The 24,637-nt window shown below is 39.9% G+C and overlaps 1 protein-coding gene across 2 annotated transcripts in view; it reads right to left on the bottom strand.

Annotated features, from left to right (window-relative positions):
- Nucleotides 1–5,405: 5,405 nt before the first annotated feature.
- The window catches only part of LOC107273232 (epidermal growth factor receptor), a 91,538-nt gene continuing 72,306 nt past the window's right edge, over nucleotides 5,406–24,637 (bottom strand). Inside the window, exons 2-12 of one of the 2 annotated variants that reach the window (XM_015751201.2) lie at nucleotides 22,424–22,744; nucleotides 11,873–12,208; nucleotides 11,398–11,782; nucleotides 10,647–11,323; nucleotides 10,440–10,572; nucleotides 9,878–10,191; nucleotides 9,490–9,791; nucleotides 8,197–9,408; nucleotides 7,713–8,118; nucleotides 7,448–7,627; nucleotides 5,406–7,371 (exon numbers count right to left, since the gene is read on the bottom strand). In XM_015751201.2, coding sequence (XP_015606687.1) covers nucleotides 7,064–7,371; nucleotides 7,448–7,627; nucleotides 7,713–8,118; nucleotides 8,197–9,408; nucleotides 9,490–9,791; nucleotides 9,878–10,191; nucleotides 10,440–10,572; nucleotides 10,647–11,323; nucleotides 11,398–11,782; nucleotides 11,873–12,208; nucleotides 22,424–22,556 — 4,386 coding nt within the window. In that variant the 5' untranslated portion in view covers nucleotides 22,557–22,744 and the 3' untranslated portion in view covers nucleotides 5,406–7,063. The remainder of the gene's footprint in view (nucleotides 7,372–7,447; nucleotides 7,628–7,712; nucleotides 8,119–8,196; nucleotides 9,409–9,489; nucleotides 9,792–9,877; nucleotides 10,192–10,439; nucleotides 10,573–10,646; nucleotides 11,324–11,397; nucleotides 11,783–11,872; nucleotides 12,209–22,423; nucleotides 22,745–24,637) is intronic. The other variant, XM_015751203.2, reaches the window with a different exon arrangement.

Genomic DNA, 24,637 nt, shown 5'->3' with positions numbered 1-24,637 from the left:
CAAATTGCGATAGGGACACTTTCAAAAAATTCCTGTACTTTTTGGTACTTGCGGTCGGTAATCTGGTCTTCGTGCATACGCTTTACGCATCTTCTTCGCAGCTTGTTCCCTCAGTCCTTACCACGTCCCTTCTTCACTCTTTCTTTTTAACAATCTTCCTTCCTCTTTTCCTCTTCAACAACATCTGTATATTATAGTGGTGATACATTTAATATATCTCTAATGGTATTTTTATTGCTAATCTTTCGCATACCATATATGTACATATGTACTTCGTATACTGTATTATTATTGCGTGTGTTTATTGCAGTGATATATGTAATATATCTTTAATGGTACTGTTATTAAAAATCTTTCGCGGGCTATATATGTATGTATGTAATGTGTATACTGTATCATTATTACGTTTGTCGAATAAATTATCTTTAAACACATATATACGTTGATATTCTTTTGCCCTATGCGAATATCCCAGAGTAAGAATGAGTTCTGTCTCTTTCTTACGCTCCTCCGGCCTAACAGCATCCTTCTCCTTCCTTATGCTGCGAAACCGGTTTATTAATATAATACACGTTTTGCATGTTATACGCACTACGACTTTAATTTTTCCTTTTTCCAAAAGACATTTATCCTTTTTACAAAGAATATCAACGTATATATGTGTTTAAAGATAATTTATTCGACAAACGTAATAATGATACAGTATACACATTACATACATACATATATAGCCCGCGAAAGATTTTTAATAACAGTACCATTAAAGATATATTACATATATCACTGCAATATAATACACGTTTTGCATGTTATACGCACTACGACTTTAATTTTTCCTTTTTCCAAAAGACATTTATCCTTTTTACAAAGAATATCAACGTATATATGTGTTTAAAGATAATTTATTCGACAAACGTAATAATGATACAGTATACACATTACATACATACATATATAGCCCGCGAAAGATTTTTAATAACAGTACCATTAAAGATATATTACATATATCACTGCAATATAATACACGTTTTGCATGTTATACGCACTACGACTTTAATTTTTCCTTTTTCCAAAAGACATTTATCCTTTTTACAAAGAATATCAACGTATATATGTGTTTAAAGATAATTTATTCGACAAACGTAATAATGATACAGTATACACATTACATACATACATATATAGCCCGCGAAAGATTTTTAATAACAGTACCATTAAAGATATATTACATATATCACTGCAATATAATACACGTTTTGCATGTTATACGCACTACGACTTTAATTTTTCCTTTTTCCAAAAGACATTTATCCTTTTTACAAAGAATATCAACGTATATATGTGTTTAAAGATAATTTATTCGACAAACGTAATAATGATACAGTATACACATTACATACATACATATATAGCCCGCGAAAGATTTTTAATAACAGTACCATTAAAGATATATTACATATATCACTGCAATATAATACACGTTTTGCATGTTATACGCACTACGACTTTAATTTTTCCTTTTTCCAAAAGACATTTATCCTTTTTACAAAGAATATCAACGTATATATGTGTTTAAAGATAATTTATTCGACAAACGTAATAATGATACAGTATACACATTACATACATACATATATAGCCCGCGAAAGATTTTTAATAACAGTACCATTAAAGATATATTACATATATCACTGCAATATAATACACGTTTTGCATGTTATACGCACTACGACTTTAATTTTTCCTTTTTCCAAAAGACATTTATCCTTTTTACAAAGAATATCAACGTATATATGTGTTTAAAGATAATTTATTCGACAAACGTAATAATGATACAGTATACACATTACATACATACATATATAGCCCGCGAAAGATTTTTAATAACAGTACCATTAAAGATATATTACATATATCACTGCAATATAATACACGTTTTGCATGTTATACGCACTACGACTTTAATTTTTCCTTTTTCCAAAAGACATTTATCCTTTTTACAAAGAATATCAACGTATATATGTGTTTAAAGATAATTTATTCGACAAACGTAATAATGATACAGTATACACATTACATACATACATATATAGCCCGCGAAAGATTAGTAATATCAATGCCATTAGAAATATATTAAAATATATCACAATAATATAATATACAACTTTTCTTTTTCCAAAAAACATTTAAAAACTTTGTTTTTAAGGATATACTAGGAGGAGAGTGATGGAGAATAGGAAGGAATAGGAGATTCGAAATGTGTATAAGTATTACAAGATAATTTATTCTACAAACATATAATGATACAGTATACAAAATAGAGATTTACATACATATACAGTCCACGAAAGATTAGTAATATCAATGCCATTTAGAAATATATTAAAATATATCACAACAATATAATATACGACTTTTCTTTTTCCAAAAAACATTTTAAAAACTTAGTTTTTAAGGATATACTAGGAGGAGAGTGATGGAGACATAGGAAGGAATAGAAGATTTGAAAATTGGGTAGAAACGTTTGGTGGCAGCAGACAGGGAAGATATTGTTGAAGGCGAAAAGAGGAAAATTGTTAAAAAGAAAGAGTGAAGAAGAGAGATAGTTATGACTGAGGAAACAAGGGAAGAAGAAGATACGCAAAGCGTATGCACGAAGACCAAATTATTCTGGAGGAGTTACAAAAGAGAATACTCATGGTCTTAAGTCTAGCTGCACTAACCGGATGACTACTCTTATATCACTAATTGAATAAATATGCTCGACCCGACCAAAGGAATAGGAAATGTAAGACAAATACAATGGAAACTGAGAGGGCACAAAGCGAAACGAGAACAATGAAATGAATATAGAAATGAAGAAGTGAAGAAGTAGAAACGTAAGGAATAGAGTTATAATAGAGTTATAAGTGGAGAAGAATGAGGAAGGAGATAAATAAGAAAGTGAAGAATCGAAGATAAAGAAATAAGGAATTAATGAAGAAATAAATATAGAAAAAGAAGAAGGTTGAAAATGGATATAGAAATAAAGAAGTGAAGAAGTAGAAAAGTAAGGAATAGAATTATAAAAGTGGAGAAGAAATGAGGAAAGAGATAAATAGGAAAGTGAAGAATGAATGATAAAGAAATAAGGAAGTAAAGAAGAAATAAATATAGAAAATGAAGAAGATTGGTAAAGGATAAGAGAGGTGTTTCCAAGAGACCAGTATAGGAGACCGGCTCGAGGAAGAATGAGCGCTTCGAGTCCGGGCACTGCTTGAGCGCTCCCCACTCACCGTCTTCTCCCACTCGCTGTGTCCTGCGCGACGAATATGCGCGCACACAATTTTCGGCAACTTCCAGTACTTCTAAATATTCTTGGCCAGCATTTTTGATTTCTAAGTCTTAATAGAAAAGATATTGCGGAGCAAAATGGAGCAAATTTAGAGCAATTGCATTTAAAAAATCATTCGAAAATCTGCTTGGTTATTTGGAACTGCGATAGCAAAATTATTTTATTTTTTTAATATACACTTTTTAGCCGTTGTATAATATCAGCGGAGCAATTAGGAGAACGTAAGGAGCATTTCAGGAGCAATTTTTTAGGCATTACAACATTAGTATATTGTGCACCGAGAGCGAAAACGGGCGTTTCTGCGCTGCATATAAAGTTGAGGTTCCCGAGGCGAAGCCGAGGGATTCTCAACTTTATACAAGGCACAAACGCCCGTTTTCTCTCGCGGTTCACATACTATTTTCTTCAACGGCGGAGCGAACGCGAGTTTTCACGTAGTGGGTGATTCTTGGGTCGGTGCAAATAAGCAGGTTAGTTTGGTAACTTAGGAAATCACAATGAAACGTCTGTGCATCGTACAGCTTACGTGAAAAAAACAATTGCCCCGGGGATAGCGGGTCGTTGGATTCGTCGGCAAATGTCACCTCACTCCTATTCAATTTTTCAATCTTCCACGTTTCCCCATTCGAGAATTGCATGTTTTCGCTCCTCCCGCGCGGAGCGAAAACGAGCGTTTTCGCTCCGCTGTTGAAGAAAATAGTATGTGAACCGCGAGAGAGAACGGGCGTTTGTGCCTTGTATAAAGTTGAGAACCCCTCGGCTTCGCCTCGGGAACCTCAACTTTATACGCGGCGCAAAAACGCCCATTTTCGCTTTCGGTGCACAATATACGATTATCCTTCGACGCTAACTTCCCGATGGTCACTGTTTGGCATATAAAGGGGTTGTACTGATTTTCACCCGTGTATTTTTTGTCTGAACAAAAATGTATATCGTTTTATCCCTATCTAGAAGTTCTGTTGCTGGTTCCAGCATATAATCTATGTCCACTACCTGTTGGAGACAAAGTCCCATGAGACCTGGCCCCTCTTTGCTAGTACCTTCTCAGTGGAGTCAACGGTAATATATAGCGAATGAATGGAAGTTAATGAAAAACCATTCATTCCCATTGGCAAAACAGCAATATTTATAATAAGCTTTTACACGGGATTTCTATACCGGATTCGTTAAGATCCTACCCATTTCTGTTTCCTTATTAAACTCTCCATAAAATTATCCTCTCTCTGTCATGTAGGTATCCTAAGTCTCTAGTATCTTTCTAAATTGATTTAACGCATATAAACACTTTTGGATAATTAGGATCCTGACTGGTTTTGGGTTTTGTTATGAAAATAGAATATAGAACGTAATGTTTTTTTTAAGAATGACGTTTTCTTTATTACAATAATTTGTAACGATCATATATATATATACATATATATATATGATATAATAGAAATCTATAAATTCTATGTCCACAACCGAATGACAAAAGTAATTCCATTTCAGCTAGAGTCTCTCGCAACGTTTGATTATTAACGTAATTTACACAATTTTTTTTCTTGCGCTTCCAATGGCGTTTGTGCAAAAATTATGGGACTGAGGGATATACAATTAAAAAAAAAAAACAATTACAAACAAGGATGGACAAGAAGCGCAAGAAGTCGTAGACAATGGTTAAGTCCATGTTTGTTTTTTATAATTTTCGTTTCTTCGTGCTTGCATTTTTCTGCCGGAGCGCGTAACGTAACGTATTGTAATATATTACAAAATAGAAATAATAATTAGTAACACTTAACAGAATGTACACGATACGTATTGGCTAATTGTTTTTTTCTCATTACAAATAAGAGATACGGTACTTTTCGTACGGAAATTAACGAGGCCTTTCGTAAAAAGCCGGAGTTCGTTTTACATTGAAATTGAAGAGGGACAGTAATTCAGTCATCGACGTGCGTCGTTGGGATATTAAAATTTAATTGACGAATTACCTGATTGTTTAATTGATTAAAATCGACTTAGAAAATAGTCGATAAAAATTCTGTTTGTTTCTGTTAATCGATGACTCAACGTCAGGGATTCTTTTTTTTTCTAATTATCATTACGAATGACAACGTTAATATCCCAGAACGAGAAAATACCTTAAGGTGTGCGCTATAAGACAGTAAAAAAACAGATAGGCTTCCATTTTGTTTTTCATACGTCGAGGATACGTTAATAAAAAATTTTTTTCGTTATTCGAAGAGACAAAATTACTTTGTCCTTTTTCCTTTGCTTTTTTCCTTTTTAAATAACTTTTGTTCTCTCATGTAACTCCTGTACAACATGGCACGTCCTATTCTAAGATTACGCAGCGTTGCGTATTTACGTTTATACGCGCTTACGCCCTAAACGATTAGTTTTTTTCAAGTACTTTTAGATTCCACGATTTCGTAGAAAATTCATCTAGACGCTAGATTTAGTATATTTACATTTGCTTTGTATATAGAATTTGACGAGTTCCTTTTTTTTTTTTTTCAAAAGAAAGAAAAAATTATATAAAGGAAGAAAGTTTTAAGACAAAAAATATACTATGGCCCAATTTCATTGGTCCGCTAAGACGATGGAACAAAAGGTACAGACAGCGGATGATTTTTCTGATTTAAAAGAAAGACCGGTTTTTCGCTTTTCTTAAGTAAGTTCGATGTAATGACGAGTGGTAAATGACCTTTCCATTCGCATTGATGATATTTCTTTGCACAGTTCAGAAAAGTGTCTCAAGTTCCTCAAAATGAAAATTAAATGGGACAAGGTATTTTTTTTAACAAATAATTTTGAATGAAAAGGTCTGGGTATGTTCGGTATTCATCTTAAGTTTTTTCAGAGAGAAGAATGTTTCTTATCACAGTCAGCGGCGGGCCGCACACCACGTTCCGGGCGGTGGCGTAAAAAATTCCTTGAAGAAAAGAAAATAGTTGGAAGGAAAAAAATGCATTTTCGAAATTCGTACGCCGCCCGCGCGGAACCTTCTATACTTCGTTATTCGCGCGATCGCTTAATAAAAAAAAAAATCCTACACGCGATCTCACGTGGGAGTCGTGAGGCTTACGCAAGCTAATTAAATCAAAAAATTTTGTGTCGTATATAAAAATTGTAAATAATAGATATTCGATTGACACATACTCCATTGTTCTAACGTTTATACGCTTTGTCTCTCTTCCATTCTCTCAATCTCGCTATTCCTTTCTTTCTCTCTCTTTCTCTCTCTCTCTCTCTAGTAACATGAATATAAAATAATTACGAAACTACGTACTAGCAATAAAAACTTACTTCAGTACCCATAGTAATTAGTTATTTACAAGCCACGGATAATGGCACGTTAAGAATATGTTTGCACTACAGTTCATTGTATGTTTTAACGTAACTCCCAACAGATGGCGTAACAGGTCACTTCCGGTAATAGCCATCCGCAAGTATTTTTTTTCTCTGCAACGGCAGTACTTCAGGCACTTCATTCTCTAAAGTTCTCTAAGTACTGTACTGAAAACAGTCCCGGTAGTCCCTTCTCCACCTCGAGATACCAGAGGCCCCTGGGTAATATCGAGGAGGAAGCGTATCTCCCAATACGCGGCAACCGGAAGCTGTGACATTCTTTCGTCAAATTTTCACTTCCTTCGACGAATCTCTTCGGTCTTCGCATCCGGTTCCTGGTTCCGTGATGCGGTGACCGAGTATCTCATCACTGTCGACATCCACCGCCGTTCATCAGATTCAGACCGTCGTCTCGTTTTTCCTGAATGGTTTCAGGGGTTGAAGTTCACGTTCTAATCTGTCGAAGTCGTTGTAGTACTCGTGATCGGATTCCTCTTCTGAACTTCTCTGTCTCACTTGTGAACCGAAGGTTCCCTTGGTCAACACCTTCTTTAGGTCTGGTGTTGGGATACCCAGGGGTTGTGGTGTAAGGGGCCCTTCGTCCTGGGACATTATGTATTCTGGATTGTCCAGAGAGGTTTTCCCTGGAATTGTCAGGAATTCGGGATACTTTCTGTATCCGTTATTCACCCGTTTTGGTTCTGCTTCTGAAAAAGCCAAGATGAACGTAAGTTTTTGATTTTCTTAAATAAATATATCTTTTTTAATTAGTAAGAAATTTACCTGAGGGTTTCGAGTCACCGATGAGATCCATATATTGAGTAGTATTTGCTGGTAATTGAGGAGACGGCATTAGGTAGTCATCCTCGTCGACGGGAAGATCCAATTTTAGATTCCCTACTTGAGCCTGTTGATGTACAGATCCAACTTCTGAATCGAAGCAATCATCTGTTACGTCGCAGTCTACAAATAAAGAAAAAGGAATACATAAATGTGAAGAACCGATAATTTCTCAATGGGAAATTTGGAAAATGGATTTAGGACCCACCTCTTACGCCTACAGTCTTCAAAGGATCCGAACAGTATCTGGAGCTAGAACTATCAGATCCCATAACATGTCCGCAGTGTCCGTTAGGATGAGCATAATGCGTGTGCTGTCCGGAATTTCCGGGCTCATGGGACGTACTTCCATTTCCGTGAGATGCTCCATACCTAAGATATTCCCTATCCCAATTCTGCTGGTTCTGAGGAGTCGGTGAATCCGCTGCTAGAGGCATTCCGTTCGGCCAACATGTTTTCAAGGGTGTGTTAGGCGGAGAGCCGGTAGTACTTGAAGCAGAAATACCAGGTGGAATAGGCGCCCTGGATTTAGGTTGCAGATACTCATCAGCATCTACTAAAGCTTCTGGTCCGTCCATCGCCGAGGCTAGGTTACGAATCATTTCCTTCTCATCCTGGATAAGAAAAAGGATCGATAAGTAAGAATAATTTATTTGAAATACGGTTGTAAAAATAACTTATTCCAATTATACCTGTAGAGTATAGGAAGGCAGTCTCATATATTTGTCTCCTTTGATGGCCAAGTATCTTCCAGGGTCGCGCGACATCTTGGCAAAGTCTTCGGCAAGTTCCTTAAAGCTGGGTCTAGCCTCAGCGTCCAGCATCCAGCATTTAATCATGATCATGTAAACGTCTATTGTACAGATTCCTGGCTGCGGCAACCTCTCTCCCTTTTCCAATAATTCTGGTACGTTTCTAGCTGGCACATTCTCATACGGTCTTCCACCATAGGTTAGCACTTCCCATATGGTAACACCGAAAGCCCACACGTCAGATTTATGTGTGAAGACACGATGCTGTATACATTCCAGTGCCAGCCATTTAATAGGCATCTTTCCGCCGGCAGCTTTGTACTGTTCTTCGTTAATATCCAGTAACTTAGCCAAACCGAAGTCCGTGATTTTAACACAATTAGGAGTCTGGACCAGGACATTTCTCGCAGCAAGATCCCTGTGGACTAGCCTTCTGTCCTCCAGATAAGCCATACCCCGTGCTATTTGCGTGCACCAATTTAGTAGCGGCTTGGAACCAATTTTATCTTTGTAGGTTCGTACAAAGTCTAGGAGACAACCCAGAGGCATCAGCTGGGTAACCAGCATCATCTGTGAGGTCATGCAGACTGCTAGCAGCTGAAGTAGATTAGGATGTTCTACGCTAGCCATTATGTAAGCTTCGTCCAAGAACTCCTTAGAGGTATTCGCACCGGTGCCATCATGGAGGACTTTAATGGCTACTGGAATTTTCACATTCTCACCCTGTGGTACCCAGACACCCTTGTATACATTGCCAAAGGCACCGTAACCTAGGATTCCACCCTTTCTCATCTCTTCCTCCTTGATGATCCGTAGTTTGGCCAGGTTGGGTTTCACTCCTGTAGGTCTCAGAGGCTCGTTGTCATCCAGACCAGTCAGTGCCATTGTCATTTTGACAGTATTCTCTTTGGCCTTTGTACGCAATCTCCATTGGCACATTATAACTGCCGCCACTACCATGAAGATCGCTGTGAAAATACCAACCCCAACCAAAATTGCTGGTTGCAATTCATTGTCCGACGTATACCCAAGACCGATTGCCTCCGATGAACAGTACGGTTCACCATCCGGTGGGAAAATCTTGTGAGGGTATTCGGGAGGACACGTTTCGGTGCAGTTGAACGAAGTGGAATTGTCAGCAATGTCCTCATCCTAAATGTAACCAAAAGATTTTTTATACCACGATATAGATGTTATAGACTGTTAACCGCGTAAGCGCATTATCATACTTACAATATTAATTTTATAGTTCCGACATTTGTAACACTTATTCGGTCCTGGACCGAAGCATCCTCGACATTCACCAAAGCAAGGAAGACAGAGTTGCGTATCGGCATCGGCAAAGTAATCAGCAGGACATTCGTCCTCACACTGTTCGCCTCTCTTGTACCTGGTGCACTTTTGACAGACCTGCTCATGGAATCCATATCCTGTACACTTTTTACATCTCGCATGACACTTTCGGCAAACAGCTTTTCCAGCTAATGGCTTTAATGTTCCTTGCTCCTGGGGACTGACCCATTCGTAGTAATGTCCTAGGATCAAAATGTTTTATTATTTAATCATGTTTAAATTTAATTATCAATTTGATCTTCTGTACAAAGTGATCTGTGGACCTTACCTTCTGGACACGATTCACGCTTTTGCAAACATCCCTCGGGAAGGTGGTCGTCGTTCATTATTGCTTTTTCACAACTATGACAGCCATTGGCTCCTATATTATTCTCAGGACCCTCACAGCCACCGACGCAATTCTCGTGACAGTGCTTGCACTGTCCGTTGTCGTTGTACTTTGAAGATGGACACTTAGGAACGCAGAAAGGACCATCTCGAACGTTTTTACACTTGTTACAGTGCTCTGCGTTAGGTCCTGTACACGTGCCATCGCATTCCTCGTGGCAAGGTTTACAAATTCGAGAGTCCGCTTGATATATGCTGAAAAGTCCATAATAATTATAGAAACAAATTATTTTATGAGTTATGTTTGCAACAAAAAAACTTTTATGGTACTGTTGTATAATATTATTCAGAAAGATTGAAAAGGAATTATTAGTATCCTGCTGGTATTGATAGAATTTACCTGTTATCCTTGCTCTACGTGCACGTTTGCAATGACAAGGATTATTATTTAAGAATATCTGTTTTTGTTTATCGTGTTTGATTTTGGAATTTTGTCAACTTACCCAGGGAGTATAGTGCAATTTTGTAGGCAAACGTTGCCAAGGATGAAGTTCTTGCATGACAGACACTGAGCAGGTCCTGGACCCCAGCAGCCCTCTTCAGAGCATTGTTCATCGCATACTAATCCTTCTGCAACTGTAATAAATAAGAATTGGATTAATAAGTTATATTTAAGTGACAGATAAAGTGATAATAGAGAATATACTTACTGCATTCTGATTCGTTTTTATTATTCGATAATAAGGTGTCATGTTCGGATGACTTCTTGATCCTGGTCCAGTTAATACTTTGTGCATAACACAGATCAGTATTCTCCAAAATGGCAATTGACCCAGAATATATCTTCTTCAAGGAGCTAAGTCCAAGAGATACCAGAGCAGTCTTGACAATGTACAACGATGCAAAGTATTCGGTAAGAGTTCTTCCACCAATGACTTCCAAGTTACGAAAATAGGATAAATTAGTAAAGTCCTTATGATCTCCTTGAATATTCAAGTATCCAGTGATCTCTTTCAGGGTGCTGAACACTTCTAGTCTATCCGGATGCATAGCCTCGTAACGAGAACCAAAGGTAAAGTTACTGTAGATATGCTGGAATCCTTCGAAGCTCTGATCCAGGATAGTAATAGATCCTTCAATAATGGTGCAATCCTTGAAACTGTCTATATTCCCAGAATGAACTTTGTCAACTCCTGTGCACGTTTTTGGACAAGGTCCATCGCAAGGTACGCATTCGCCATTAAGAGCCTTCTTCTTAGGTGGACAGGATCTTACGCAGGCTCCATTATCCTTCAGGAGATGTTCAGGGCACTTTCTAACACACGTTGCACCATAGGCATACTTCCCATCGGGATTAGCTTCCCAGGAGTAAGTAGTTGGGTTGTACCTAGTGATTAAAACATTATTTTGAGTAACTCTACTTATTCCAACGAATTTCAAAATCTGAGCCTAGATACTAACTTTTGCATCGGTGGACACTCCTGGGTGCAGACACCATCGTCAAAGAAGTTCTTGCAGGCTAGACAGTCACTCTGTTTGGGTCCAGTGCAACCACCAGCACAGAAAAGATGGCAGCACTCGCGTGGGTTGGACCCAAAACACCTGCCCTGCCAACACTGTGGCGAACAGTTCATCTTGGAGAACCTTTGACAATTCTTTGGACCTTCTCCCCAGCATCCTTGCTCACAGCTCTTGTCACAGTCCGGACAAGTTCGTTCTGGCGAGGTAAAGTTGTAGACATAAGAATACTTTCCACCGGGTCCTGTTATTATTTCATCCCAATTGATCGTCTTGGTATGACAAAGGTTGTAGTTGTTGTATATCCCGACGCTGCCATTAAGGATATCTAGGGAAATAAATTTATTTAGAGACAATTCAGGATTTATTAAAACATCCTCATGAACCATATCTCCATTTAATTTTCTTTAACACTGACCTCTGAGCGCCGGCATCTCCAGGTTATGTAGTTGACACATGGTAACGAAGAGGGCAAACTCCACGTCGTGTATGTTGAGCTTGAAGAGGGTCCTACCACGTATGATCTGGAGTCTAGGTAGGACGATCCTCCTGACGTCGACGTGGCTGATGAGTACATAGCCAGTAACTTCTCGTATGTACTGGAGGAAGCTGAGATCGAGGGAGTCATTTTGGAGCCACGTAATCTCCAGATTCCCATCGACGTAAGTACAGTTGGTGTACCGGTCTCGAAGGTTCCGGTAGTGGTGCTGCTTGTTGGATGGCACCGAGAGTCGGCCATTGGTCCCAATGCAAACTGGAACAAGGAAAATAAAATTAAATTTAGAAATACAACCAACATGAACCACACTGAGATAATCATCTGATTTCTAAATTTCATTTGGGTAACTTGATACGTTATCCTAGATTGATCTAGACTTCGGAAAGTGTTTTTCAAAAAAAGAGACTGGTATTCGGTTACACGAGGCCCTTCGAACTTTGTTCATTATCCAAGGATGTATGCAAGGACCAGTGATTTTTCGCAGTATCGTAATTGGTGAGAACCATAACAAGCGTCTCTCTTTACATACAATTTTTAATGTTCTCAATAGACCATAATCTTGGATCAGAGCGTCGTTCTTTGTCTGAAGAAGTAGGATGTTCACAACTTAGTCGGACTAAACGTGCACGTCCTGAGATTGTAGAATCTAATGACAAAGTCTAACCTCTCTAAGGTTTTCAACACCTACTGATTCGACCAAGCTACGAGACGCCGATTGACGAAATATATCAATAAGACAAGACTCAAGGAACCATCCGAATTAAGAAAGTTTGATCTTTTTTAATAGATTAACCAATATAGCGCTCTCGAAGGAAAATCAAAGTGCGGTGAAATCTACCACCCACATTAACGTCTAATACCCCTTCATTCTATAGATAGCTTTCTAGGCCTCAAAACAGTTGGAGTGGAAGACAAGTGGGCGAACCACTTCCTATCAACGTGGTAGTAACGCAGCACAAAGATTGTGCAACTGGCAACTCCCGTTGAATAGTCAGTATGAGTACCGTGAAAAATGACAGTCTCAGGCGCTGTTGACCCTAGTACAGGACTGACGTATGCAAAAGCGGACGCGGTAGGTCGGAATGATTTCCTAGAACTTCCCATAAAGTGAAGTTACCTCAATGAGAAAAGAACTGACAATGAAAATAACATGGGAAGGAATCGTGTGAACAGAAGCCGCGGTGGTTCCCGTGTCTCCTCCTACAGGAGTAACAGCCAAGGATCTTTGCGACTTTCTTGTTCGCGTGGGGGAGCATAAGATAGCCGCTGGCATCATTGACGAGCCTGATGGTTCCCCATCTGAAAGAAATGCCGGAACGAAGAAACCGGGTCCTCAGGTATTTGCACTGGCCAGATGCTTGCACTGCACCGATCTCAAATAATGCGAATAAGAATACAAGGCCTCGCTTCGGTTGCAAGGAACGGCCGCCCTTGGCGCCACTGTCGGAAATACCATGGGACCAGTTCTTCGGATTTATATCAGGGACCCAATCATTTTCCCAGTACCCGACGCCTGGTACCACAACAGGTATTGCATTTTAGATTCCTAATGTACTACAAATTATTTTTATCTTTTGCTAAAGCTATAAATATTTTTTAACTCTCACTGCCACGCGACTCTTCTCCGCGCCTATGGACATTTGTACACTCTACGTGCTGACATCGAAGAACCATCAAGGAGCTAGGAATTGCCGATGAACTCCCGTTAACTGGAGGCGCCGTCGGTTTCCTTTTCAGGATGGCGTATACCTCCTTTTGCCATAGTTTCAACCCGGCTACATCCGTCTGTCCTGTCCGTCCATCCGTATGTATCTACGTCTCGTCCATTGGCCATTTTACAGGAACCTCTCCCCTTTCATACTGGGTTCTACTTTGCTCGGTGCCGAAGAAGATATTTCCTTGGAACGATATATCGAAGGTGGGGTAAGGGTGCGTTTCTGCACAAGACACAGAAACTGGATCAGCATCGATCTAACTCGTTTTCTTTCTTCTGTTTTTTATTTTCTCTCGTCTTCATTCTCCTTATTCTCTTTTCAGCTTCACTTCAGCTACGTCCTCCGAACTTGTTTCCTTATTTTACTCTGCCGCGATTCTGCGATCTCGTTCGCAATTCATTGGACGTTATCCAGCAGCATCTCTTGGTCCATTGGAATAATCGGAAGGCTGGGTTTAAGGTGTACGATAATTTCGGTATATTACAGAGCTAAGGTGCGCTAAAGTGAATGATAGGGAAAAAAGAAGTAGGGAAATATAAATGGCGACTTCGGCAAAAGTATATACTGTCTTGGCTGAGCTTCGGTGCCAGCAAGTCGCACGCAACATTTTCAGGGCGACTGGCTGATATACCTGAGCGTGCGTATGCTCATGGTAAACGTATGATTATCCTGACAGGCACGGTCGAGGGTTCCTGAAAATTACTTGGTGATTCCAACCTCGAGGAATTAACATTTTGCCAAATTTACGAGATACGAGGGTGCGAAGACAATGGAGGTCTAACGTGCTAATATCGATTACCGACTGGGCGTGAACAGCTGTCACGTAATTACCGACGGAGCTCCTAAGAAATGTTCAAGGTCAAGACGTCCCGGGTTCTTACCCCAAAAACTAGAATTCTCGCTCTGCTACTTATAAGCACCCAGTACTCATTTTATTATGGATTTGATGAAAGCATAACCAGGATTAAGGACACTGCCCAAAGACAGGATACCCTTTATGGCGCATGGACCATGCAACGACGTAGAAATCTCAAATCCTGATTACTACCGTTAGGCTAGGTTCAGCTATAGACGTACCTTTGTGGCACGTTCCCGGTAACCTGGAGGAACCCATGGACTTTTATGCGGCACTTTAAGGCGCCATTAAAAGAGCCCAAAGTAATATGAAATAACCGCATGCCGATGGACGCGGCGCCATTTATTTTAGCTCGTAAACATCGATACCCTCTTCGTCTTCGTCTGGCCTGTGGCTAAATAAGTATCCGGACGAAATAAAAGGCGGTATCATAAACGTGCGAAATAACCGTCAGACTGATGGAATAGTAATAGGACTGAAGTTGAGGTTAATAATGGCGGCGGTGGCGTCGGATAATTCTTACGGGACAAACGAGTCTTCTTGAAGGCTCCCGAAACAATAGCCAGAAAATCACGTTCGTCTTTACGACGAGTCTCAGTGACATTGAATTGCCCATAAAAGCCATACAGGACTGACACATTTTATACCAACGATAGAAGGACCTAAGCCGGCACTAAAAAAAATACAGTTCATCCATACATCACCGAGTTAACACAGTTCATACAATTTTTTTGGAAATTCACATCTGATCTGTCAAGGATTGCATTGTTTGCAAACTGCCCAAAAACCAGACCTAACTTAGGCACTACCAGAGTCAAGTCGAAAAGTCATCGAAAAAAAAAGTCTCGAGCAGTTGGAAGTAATATACATATATACAGTTAAACATAACTATCGTAAAATTACAAGAATGTATGAACGTCTCAGGGTGTAACGTTAATAACTCTACGGTTTATTGCATCGGAGTCTGCGGTGAAGTCTGGATGATGATCTGTTGGATGCAAAGTCGTAATGGCTGTCGGACCAAAGTCTGTCTGTTGTATCTTTTTTTTTATTTTATTTTATTTCACCTAGTCAAAAAAATACGTGGTCCACGTGACTCGCAAGTACGTTTAAAGGAGTTTCGACGAAGAGGATGTACCGCATGTTTTATGTATCAACGAATAACAGGAGCGTTTAACCTAAGACGACATAACCTATAAGTAGCGAGGCGTGAAGTTAGTAATGAAGAATTGAAAATGAAGTACGAAGAGTACCACAAGACATGGAACAAATGAAGGCACGTGGAATGCTCTTTGTTCTCTTGCGCCGTTCTCTTGCCGCGATTCTTCAGGCATTTTTCTTTATACCTGTTATTCACTCCGCCATCATTGTACTTTATGTGTACCCGGGTTATACTGTACTGTAGTGTATTCTATAGTGTGTTCACAGTCTGCTTGTACCAGTCTACCACCGCAGGATTTGATCTTGGAAAGCATTAAGATGGGACTGGACCATGTGACTTTGAAATTTATGAATTGAGAATTTTTTTTTGTATTAACTCTAATTTCCTAATATTGAATTATTTAAATTTCTTTGTATATGGCGCTTAAGGGTACGAGAGGATTGTGTCGCTCTTTGCTATAGTCTTGTTTTACTTCGTACGTATTATACTGGTTTAGTTAGGTTAGGTTACACTCGGGTAACAAGTGAGGATCTATGGCACCGATGCTGTTACGATCTGGAAGGAGATCCATCGATCTCTTGTAAATCTATCGATCGACCACCGTGTGAGATACGTATGTCTTCTTTTGGCAAGAAGAAACTCTACCTCTCGACGGCGTCTCTTAATCGGGCTTGATATCCTTATATACCAATATATATATATATATATATTTGTATATAGATATTTAATACAGTGCTCAGCATACACAATTGTATGAATAATATATATACATTTTTTTAATTTACCACTCATTTGAATGATAAGAATTGATACTTGAAAATTTAATACTATCAGGTTTGATTAATGTTTTTGTAAAATATATAGATATAGTACATAGAGATCCATGGCTTTTATGTATAAATTGAATGGGAGTATCTTTTTCTTTTCTAAAGGCACATTTCCAAGAACGCGAATGTCAGTCAAATATCAAATTCAAAAGAGGTCATGTACGTTATTCGTTAAGGCGTCCTGTAAATGCTCGACAGATTTAATCAGCCGGTGCATAGTCATACAAATGAGACAAGAATGACTATGCATCTCGTGATCCATGGGATCTCGGATTCTAATCTAAGATAACCCATGGATCGATTCACAAGTAGTATGTACCGATTATATCGAAGGTAACGATTTTAATTGGTAGCATACCGCCGTGCGTCCTTGACAATTCTACAGTTATCAACAACAGACTATACCAGCTCGACATCGTATCGAGGCTTCATAACCTCAAAATAAAATTCTTTCATACTGGATCCAGAGTCGGTCCAGTCGGTGCATCCAGCTGCATTAGAAACTAGAATTGTTCCTGATTCCTAATCCACCATCCCTCTATCTCGTACAAAAATCTTTTTTTAATTTAAAAGGACGAATACAGGGGTGCATCAAGATGGCGGCGATAATTCAAATAGGTTAAGAGTCACGATAGCTTTTAGGTATTGTGAATGAGTATCTGCCCTTTGAATTTCTCTTGGAGTATATTCTGGGCCTAGCCCGACGAAGGGTGAGGATCTAGCAAGATCATCGATCCAACGAGGCACATGGTTCAAACTATGGGCCTTGGATGGGGTCAATCCTTGATCCTTCATGTTAATGAAACTTTAATTAATCCACCTTTCAAGCTTTTTAATAGGAAAGGGTTTACCGGTTACTGACTGACGCAAGGTGGAATTCCTTTGTGTGCTGATCTTGCACGCTTTACTGGATCTATTGTTCGGCCTATTGAGCTACGATACGCTCGATCGGTAAGCCTCGGATTTATTCCCTATTTAGAAGCGTTTACTTTGATCTCAGACCCTGGTACCGATTAGTTATTTTCTTTGGACACTGTATGTTACCATTATAAATATATACATAAATTACAGTCTCGTTCGTAACCACGTAATATCTTGAAATCGAGTATATTTACGTAATGTTTATCAATTGAAGTAATATTTTTTACTATACAATATGGAATTTATCGTTATCTAATTTATCTTTTTATAACGTATAATAATCATTACAAACAGGTTGATGTAAAAACGTAATTGATATACACGAAATTTATTTTTTTTTTTAGCAAAATTATGTCCGAATTACGTAACTTTTTTAGGGATCAATATTTTATTTAAAATTTCCCATGTACCCCCACTCTTCGATTGTTGATCGATTACAAAAAAAAAAAAGAAAACTACCTACTCATCATCCGTCATGCCGTCTACCCACGAAGAAGTGCCTCTTAGACATACGTGGAGCTGCGGGTGCCTTTTCGAGAACCCAAGAACCAACCCGCCCACCATCGATCAAACCATGAGAATAGGATAACGCGCAATGCTTCCAACCCCATAAACTTAAAAGTTTGACCCACGGACTTAATGGAACGTCAAGATGGACGTATTTCCAAGTGATTTTCTATCTACCTTTTTTTTTTCTTGATCCCCGCTCAAGCCAAGAATGTTGGAATAACAGTATTACCGTAGTGAACACTTAACAGGTTAGCGATGATCACAGACAGGTATGCCAACCGGGAAATAAAAAATTACTTGAAAATGTCTCATTTTTTAAGCAATTTTCTTAACTCGACACAGATAGTGAAAAATTCGAGAACGAACTATTTTCGAGAACCAACTTACACTATTTTCGGCCGTCCACCCTTCGCTCATGCGTCTGCAAGCCAGGTGGGCGCCAGCCAATTCTTTTTTTCACCGGGAACTGACGAGCCGGTATGAACTAGGAGTTGGGGTGGACCAGGCCCAACACCACCAAAACGAGAGCTCTGACGGGGTCTATCAGATAATGTTATAACTTAACGGATCCTGTCGTTTTTTGGAGTCGCGTAAAATCAGCAAACGCAACTGGATGCACGAACGGAAGCAACGAATCGAGAACGTAACAGAGCGAATCCGAACTATCAATCGAAATCCTTTGACCAATTAATAAATTGGGAGACTCACCGGAGCTGGTGCAGCTAATCCGTGAAAACCGAGAACCGTATCCAGAGGACACTCGGGTGGGCACTGCACTAGGGCACAGCATTACACTTCCAGAACACTCACAGAAAATCCATAGAATTTCCTGGATATCGCGAAAGCAACGAGAGAACTACACGAACGAGAACTTTCTATACCGTATCGAAACAAAGGTAGAAAAACTATAAACAGACAGCACGGGAGCGCGAGGCAGTTCGTGACACCTCGGTCGGTGCCCCGAGACAGACTGCTTTGCCAAAATAGCCAAATTTTAGAACTAATCATTCTGATCATCTGATTGGTCGAGATCCTTATAGCCGATAACCCTTCCATCTCCCTCGAGTCGTCCCTTTAAACCAAATCGAGAGCGTTCCTTAGCGAATCGGTACGTAACACTTTTGAAGATCCTCCACGGCCGCTTCCCCAGGGCATCGGGCGACAGCTGGGCACCACATCCTTAGCTCGGGTCAGGAGGTTCCTTCCCTGCCCTTAACCGTATCAAAACTATAACTCCACCAGCTCTACAGCCCTTTGCCCATCTCCAGCGGGGCGCCGGTATCTTACCCGGGCTTCTGCCGGTCCGTGAAGACGTCTCCGTCGGGTCGTCTCCTCTGCCGGGCAACTCGGTACGTCGAGACTATCTCCCCACGGCAGATCCGAGCACCTCGACCTCAATTAAACCATAACGAAATCTTCCGAGAGCATTGGTATAACTATACGAATCAACCCGAGAGCGCAGCTTCTGAACAGGGTGGCGACCCGAAGGGAACCAAAAATCGAGAACGTTACCTGTATCGGTAGCCGGAGTCGTCTTATGACCGTGAATCGAAAAATCACGTCACACTCCATATCTACGATTTGATTTATTTTATAGAATTTCAAGTGAATCAAGATTTGTCAACGTCACAGCACCTGCTCACCGTACGGCTGATACCTTGGACTATCATTCGGTCGTATACCTTAGGGCTGTTCACAAGTACTTCTATAGTCGCTTCAGGCAGGTTACGAAAGCCACCATGGAAATGATTAATAAGAGTTGGCGCACCGAGTATCTACGCGCGTGCGCAATCAACCGCTTGGAATTCCAGCTTAATTGAATCCACGTTAAGCCGCATTTACATAACGAACGTTTCCACATTACGCGCTATCGCTCTCTCGTATAATAGGTCCGTACCTCATGCTCGCCGCACGATATCAAAATAATTAAACAGAGACATTCTCAAAGTCTCGTTTGATTGTCACCTCCATTCTTAGGCTCTGGACTGTAAAGATTTTATTATCGGTTACGCGGGGGATTATCTTTCCATATTAAAGAACAATCTTGAGCTCGTCAAATTGATTTACGAAATATACAAAAGCCTTGAAAAATAAAAGGACAGATAAAAGACGCGACGTTTGTCATTAAAAACAAAAATGGTACCCGTCACTCTTACGTTATATTCTTTCGTAACGGTTTTTTTATAATTTAAAAATTTGTCGCTTTATTCCTTTCTCTTTTTGTTTTTCAATTCGTCCCACTTTTACCTAAGGTCTCTTGTTTCGGTACATAAATATTCCTGCGATATATATACACATACACATTATATATAACGAACGGTCATATTTCATCGACGACAAAAAGGTACCCTCGGAAATTCAACGTCTCAATTCGTCGTCTCTGAATCTCGTCAATATTCCGAACGGTCAATTAAGACATGCCTCCCAGATGTCTCTTGAAGATCCGCATACAAAGATAAAGTTGTATGAAGGTAGAATGTACGTATAATAAGCATATATATATATATATATATCCTTTGCTCTCATTATGCTCATTCGACCGTAACCGATGTTTAGCCTTCGAGTTGAGGTTATGTTGTTAGGTTAGGTTGGCTCTTCGCGGCAGCAATATTTGAAGATGTAATCTTGGGCTTGCGCAGAGCGAAGCCACCCAAGAAGCACGGGGAACGTGCAATAATTAATATAGATGATAAAGTCGATCGTAACCGATCAGCTTTAAATTTTTGATTCTTTATTTTTCAGCTTCGTTCGAAAGGATCGATCGTTATTGATCTTCGGATAAACCGGCGAGGATTTCGATACCGAGAGAGTAATGAGTAAAAAATGGTACGCTGAGAATATTAAAAAAAAAAAAAGAACTAATGAGATTTTAATCTTACGGACACGAAAGGGCGGGTGGTGGTGGAGAAAAGGAAAAGTAAGGTTAGATCATCTTGATATTTGAATTCTAACTTATCGAATCGTCAAGTTCGTTTAACCGCTCCCAGTCGGATGCTGCGCTCTCACTAGGATGAATTTATGGTCCAGGTCGTCGTCGCCGAGGATGATGAGAAAAATCCACGTGCCCCCGGGGGTACTCTTAATTGCTACGTTATCGCTTAATGCGATGGAGCCCGAATGCCATGAGGATAATTTCTGGTTACGCTTGCCGCGGCATTATTCAATTTTAACCTTTCAATTATTACCACGCTGTGACTTATCCTTAAAAGAACTCGAAGGACCTCACGGCGCACTGGAATTTCATCTAATGGACGTGAAACGTGGGTCGGTTATCGCTCTGATGGAAATCAACTTTATGATGGGCGAGTGTCATGTATGTTTTTTTTAAACAAATATGAACGAAATATTTTCCAAAAAAGTTGTTTATGAAAACTTCATCGCAATTGTTTGCTAAAAATTATTTTTCACCAATTTTTATTGTCCAGCCCGAAGAAACAAAGGAATAATGATAACAACGAATTTACGGAAGCGCAAGAGGCTGTACGAATTTTATAAAATTTTCAATTGCACCGAATGTTATGTCAAAAGAAAAAATATAAATCCATTTGTCAAATTAGAGAATCTTTCCTGACTTCCGATTCGTCTTAAGTCAAAGATTCACTATGGTTTCTCTTGGCACCGAGCTGGTACCAGTAACCAAACCTAATGTGGGTCACGCCTTAACGGCCACGTGCTCATGCGTGGCCCACGCTTTCCCATGAAAACATGGAGGATCGTCGACACGTAGTAACACACGCGAGTAACTCGTACGCTTACTAGGTACTGTGGGCAGGATCAGAGCAAGGTAGAGAGTCGGCAGTCACCACCGGAGTCAAGTTCGATGAGACTCGAAGAGGCAAGGCCCCAAACACTTGGGACCTCTATGGACCCAAAGATGGGTGGGTATACATTATATATATATGTATGAGTATACAGGTAAAGGGCCTGACGGGTCTGTAGGCACCGTTGGAGAAATGCCTAAGCATTTGGTCTCCTCCTTTCTAACTGTACCTTGAGAAACTCTCTTATGCCTCTAAGCTTGTATATCAGACTTAAAAAAAAGTATCGGCCTTCGTTCCTAGATGGGTGGAATATCTCACGTCACTTTGAAAACTCTCCCTGAGTCTGAGAAGTTGGTTAAAAAAGGGTTTGGGGGGGACTTGGACGAAGAACACCCATTCAACCTACACGTTGTTACATTGCGTTAATGTAATTTACAAAAGAACAAAAATATATTCCTGCGTCGCAGGATGTGACGTAATTCTGCAAACATAAGTGTATTTCGCTGGTAAAAAAAAGATTAGTTGAAGCAAAAATTGAAAATAAAAAATGTGCAACGGTCTCAATGTACCCGTACCGATGTTCCCAGATTTTTGTCTTAATCTATACATATATTTATATAATACTTATTCATCTAAACGTGCAACGTAGAATTGGACATATTTTAATTTTTACGTCAGGCTAGGTCACTCAATCCTAACCGACTTAATGAAAACTCACTTTTTCCTTTGACGAATTCGGAACCGAGATCTGCGAATGCATCGTAGCTACCAATTAGCACCAGAAGGAGTAGCGGGACGCTGAAGATGTAGAGTGTCGACAGCGCTCGTGGCCCGTGATACTGGTTGAACATGATGAGCGTGCATGCCCTCTAGGAACCCGTGGACCTAGCCAAGGTACTGTCGATGAGGATGGGCAAGCAGTCTCTTCGGGATAGAATCCTTCCGTGATCTTCGAAGAGAGCGAAGGAGGTTAGGTACGGTTCCGCCATTGCGGAATCTTCAACGGTTTTCTTGCATTTCCGGTTGCGAGTTTGCGTATCTGGAAAAAAAAAATAATTTATTAAATAAGAATGAGTGATTTGTAAAATTTCAAGGTTTTTTTTCTTAATTACATTTTTTTATAACTATTTGGACGTGGTCCAGAGCATATACGGATGCTGTCTCTCTGATTAACCTATGGAAAGGACAGTGCAGGTAACAGCGGGTGTCTTTACTGATACTCTCAGGAGTCTCGGGACTCGGCACTCTCAGCACTTGTGCGCCACTCTCGGATTCCTCTTTGTTCTTTCGCACTCGCTGCGGAGCTGGAAACGCGCCTTGCCTTATTCGGACGGAACGACCGAAGGCACCGGGCGCAACGATCAACTTAAACAAATGACGTAGGAAAGGAGACGCCGCGGTTGATTGCGACTCTCGTTAGTCGCCATCTTGGGAGTCTCTCTAATTACGGCGATACGTATTGCGTTGAAGGAAGTGAAAGAGGGAGCAGGAGAAGAAAAAGGAAAAGGAAAAACGAGACTGACGAGACGTGAGAAAGAGAAGAGAGAGTGACGTGATATTACAAAAAAATTATTTCAATATTTGCCGGAATCAAAAATATTTTTTTTTATCATTTGGTTTATGGAAATTTTTTGTACTATTGCCAAAGTGTACTGTACCGTTGAAATTTATTTTTCCCGATTTTTAATGCATATTTGACCTACTCGCTGACTCTGAATTTTGATTAACCGCCATGCAGCTGCTAATCTGTAAGCGGTAGTATGTAATCGTCAAAAATTCGATCATAGTATGCCAAACCGGTTCGAAACATTCCGTTCCGGATGAAGGTAACGGCATATTTAATATGGCGCGCATGCGCGCGTTTAAATACCATTAGAGTCAAGATTTTGATAATAAAAATAAATATTGTACGGTACGATTATATATTTGAGAAAAGAATTGCAACGAATGGGAACAGAAGAAATTTTTGGCCACTGAGGTTGGAATTTCGAATTTGAAAAAACGCGGTAAGTCGTAGCGGTAATGGCGCGCTGTTTATGTAAAACGTCTAGCTCGAGAGCAGGTACAGTCATTCCAAGCAATCGTAAATAATAAACAGAGAGCAGGTTGTTCTAGAAAATTACGTCACTGGCTTGTTACGATAACGATGAACGTTTTCACGTGTTTGAAATTAGCCACGAAACGACTTCAGTGCTGTAAACGAATAACGGTCTTCTAGAAGGCGACAGTGGCGCCACGGTCGGCGGTTATTACATGACGATTTAAGTAGGTACTAATTCTTATGCAGTATCGCTTTGACACCTGAAGCAATTTTTTTTAAATTCTAGATCCATAATGTATACAGTGTAAGTACAGGTTAGGTGGGAGGACTGTTTCGTGCATGAGAGATGCGTAAACTGTTCTTTAGGTTTACAAAAGTGAATACGGACGGCGGGAGTGTTTGAAAAATGTGTAAGAAAACAAGAAGATAAAAAAAGAAAAAAGTCTATGGCAAACGGTGACATCTCTTGTATTTATCGACGCCACGGTGTATATACTTCGGACTGTGGGGGCCCTTTTGACCGATCTTAGCCGATTCTGGGACCAATCCTGCGTCGGAGCCATTCTCTCTATACCCTTCTTATATGTAAGCGGCGTCTTTTGAGGTTAGACTCGTACGCAAAAAGTCTTAAACACGGTTGGGGCCTCTCGTGTTAACTGCGCTGCTTATGCATTCATATGCTTGTTTACAATGGGGCCCTGATTGTTTCCACAAAACGCGACAACGACGGGACTCGTGTCTTTGGGTTTTTCGTCAGGCCCTGTTTATACATATAGAAAAAGCAGTAATTCGATTTATATTCCACCAGCGACATCCGTGAACACGTTCGCGTGTGATCGTCAAGTCGATAAAATCACGTTTTCGCGGGAAACAAGTGTTGATTTGAATATT

Source organism: Cephus cinctus, unplaced genomic scaffold, assembly GCF_000341935.2.
Source record: "Cephus cinctus unplaced genomic scaffold, Ccin1 Ccin1_scaffold1524, whole genome shotgun sequence".
Lineage (NCBI taxonomy): Eukaryota > Metazoa > Arthropoda > Insecta > Hymenoptera > Cephidae > Cephus > Cephus cinctus.
This window is presented reverse-complemented; position numbering and strand designations above follow the sequence as displayed.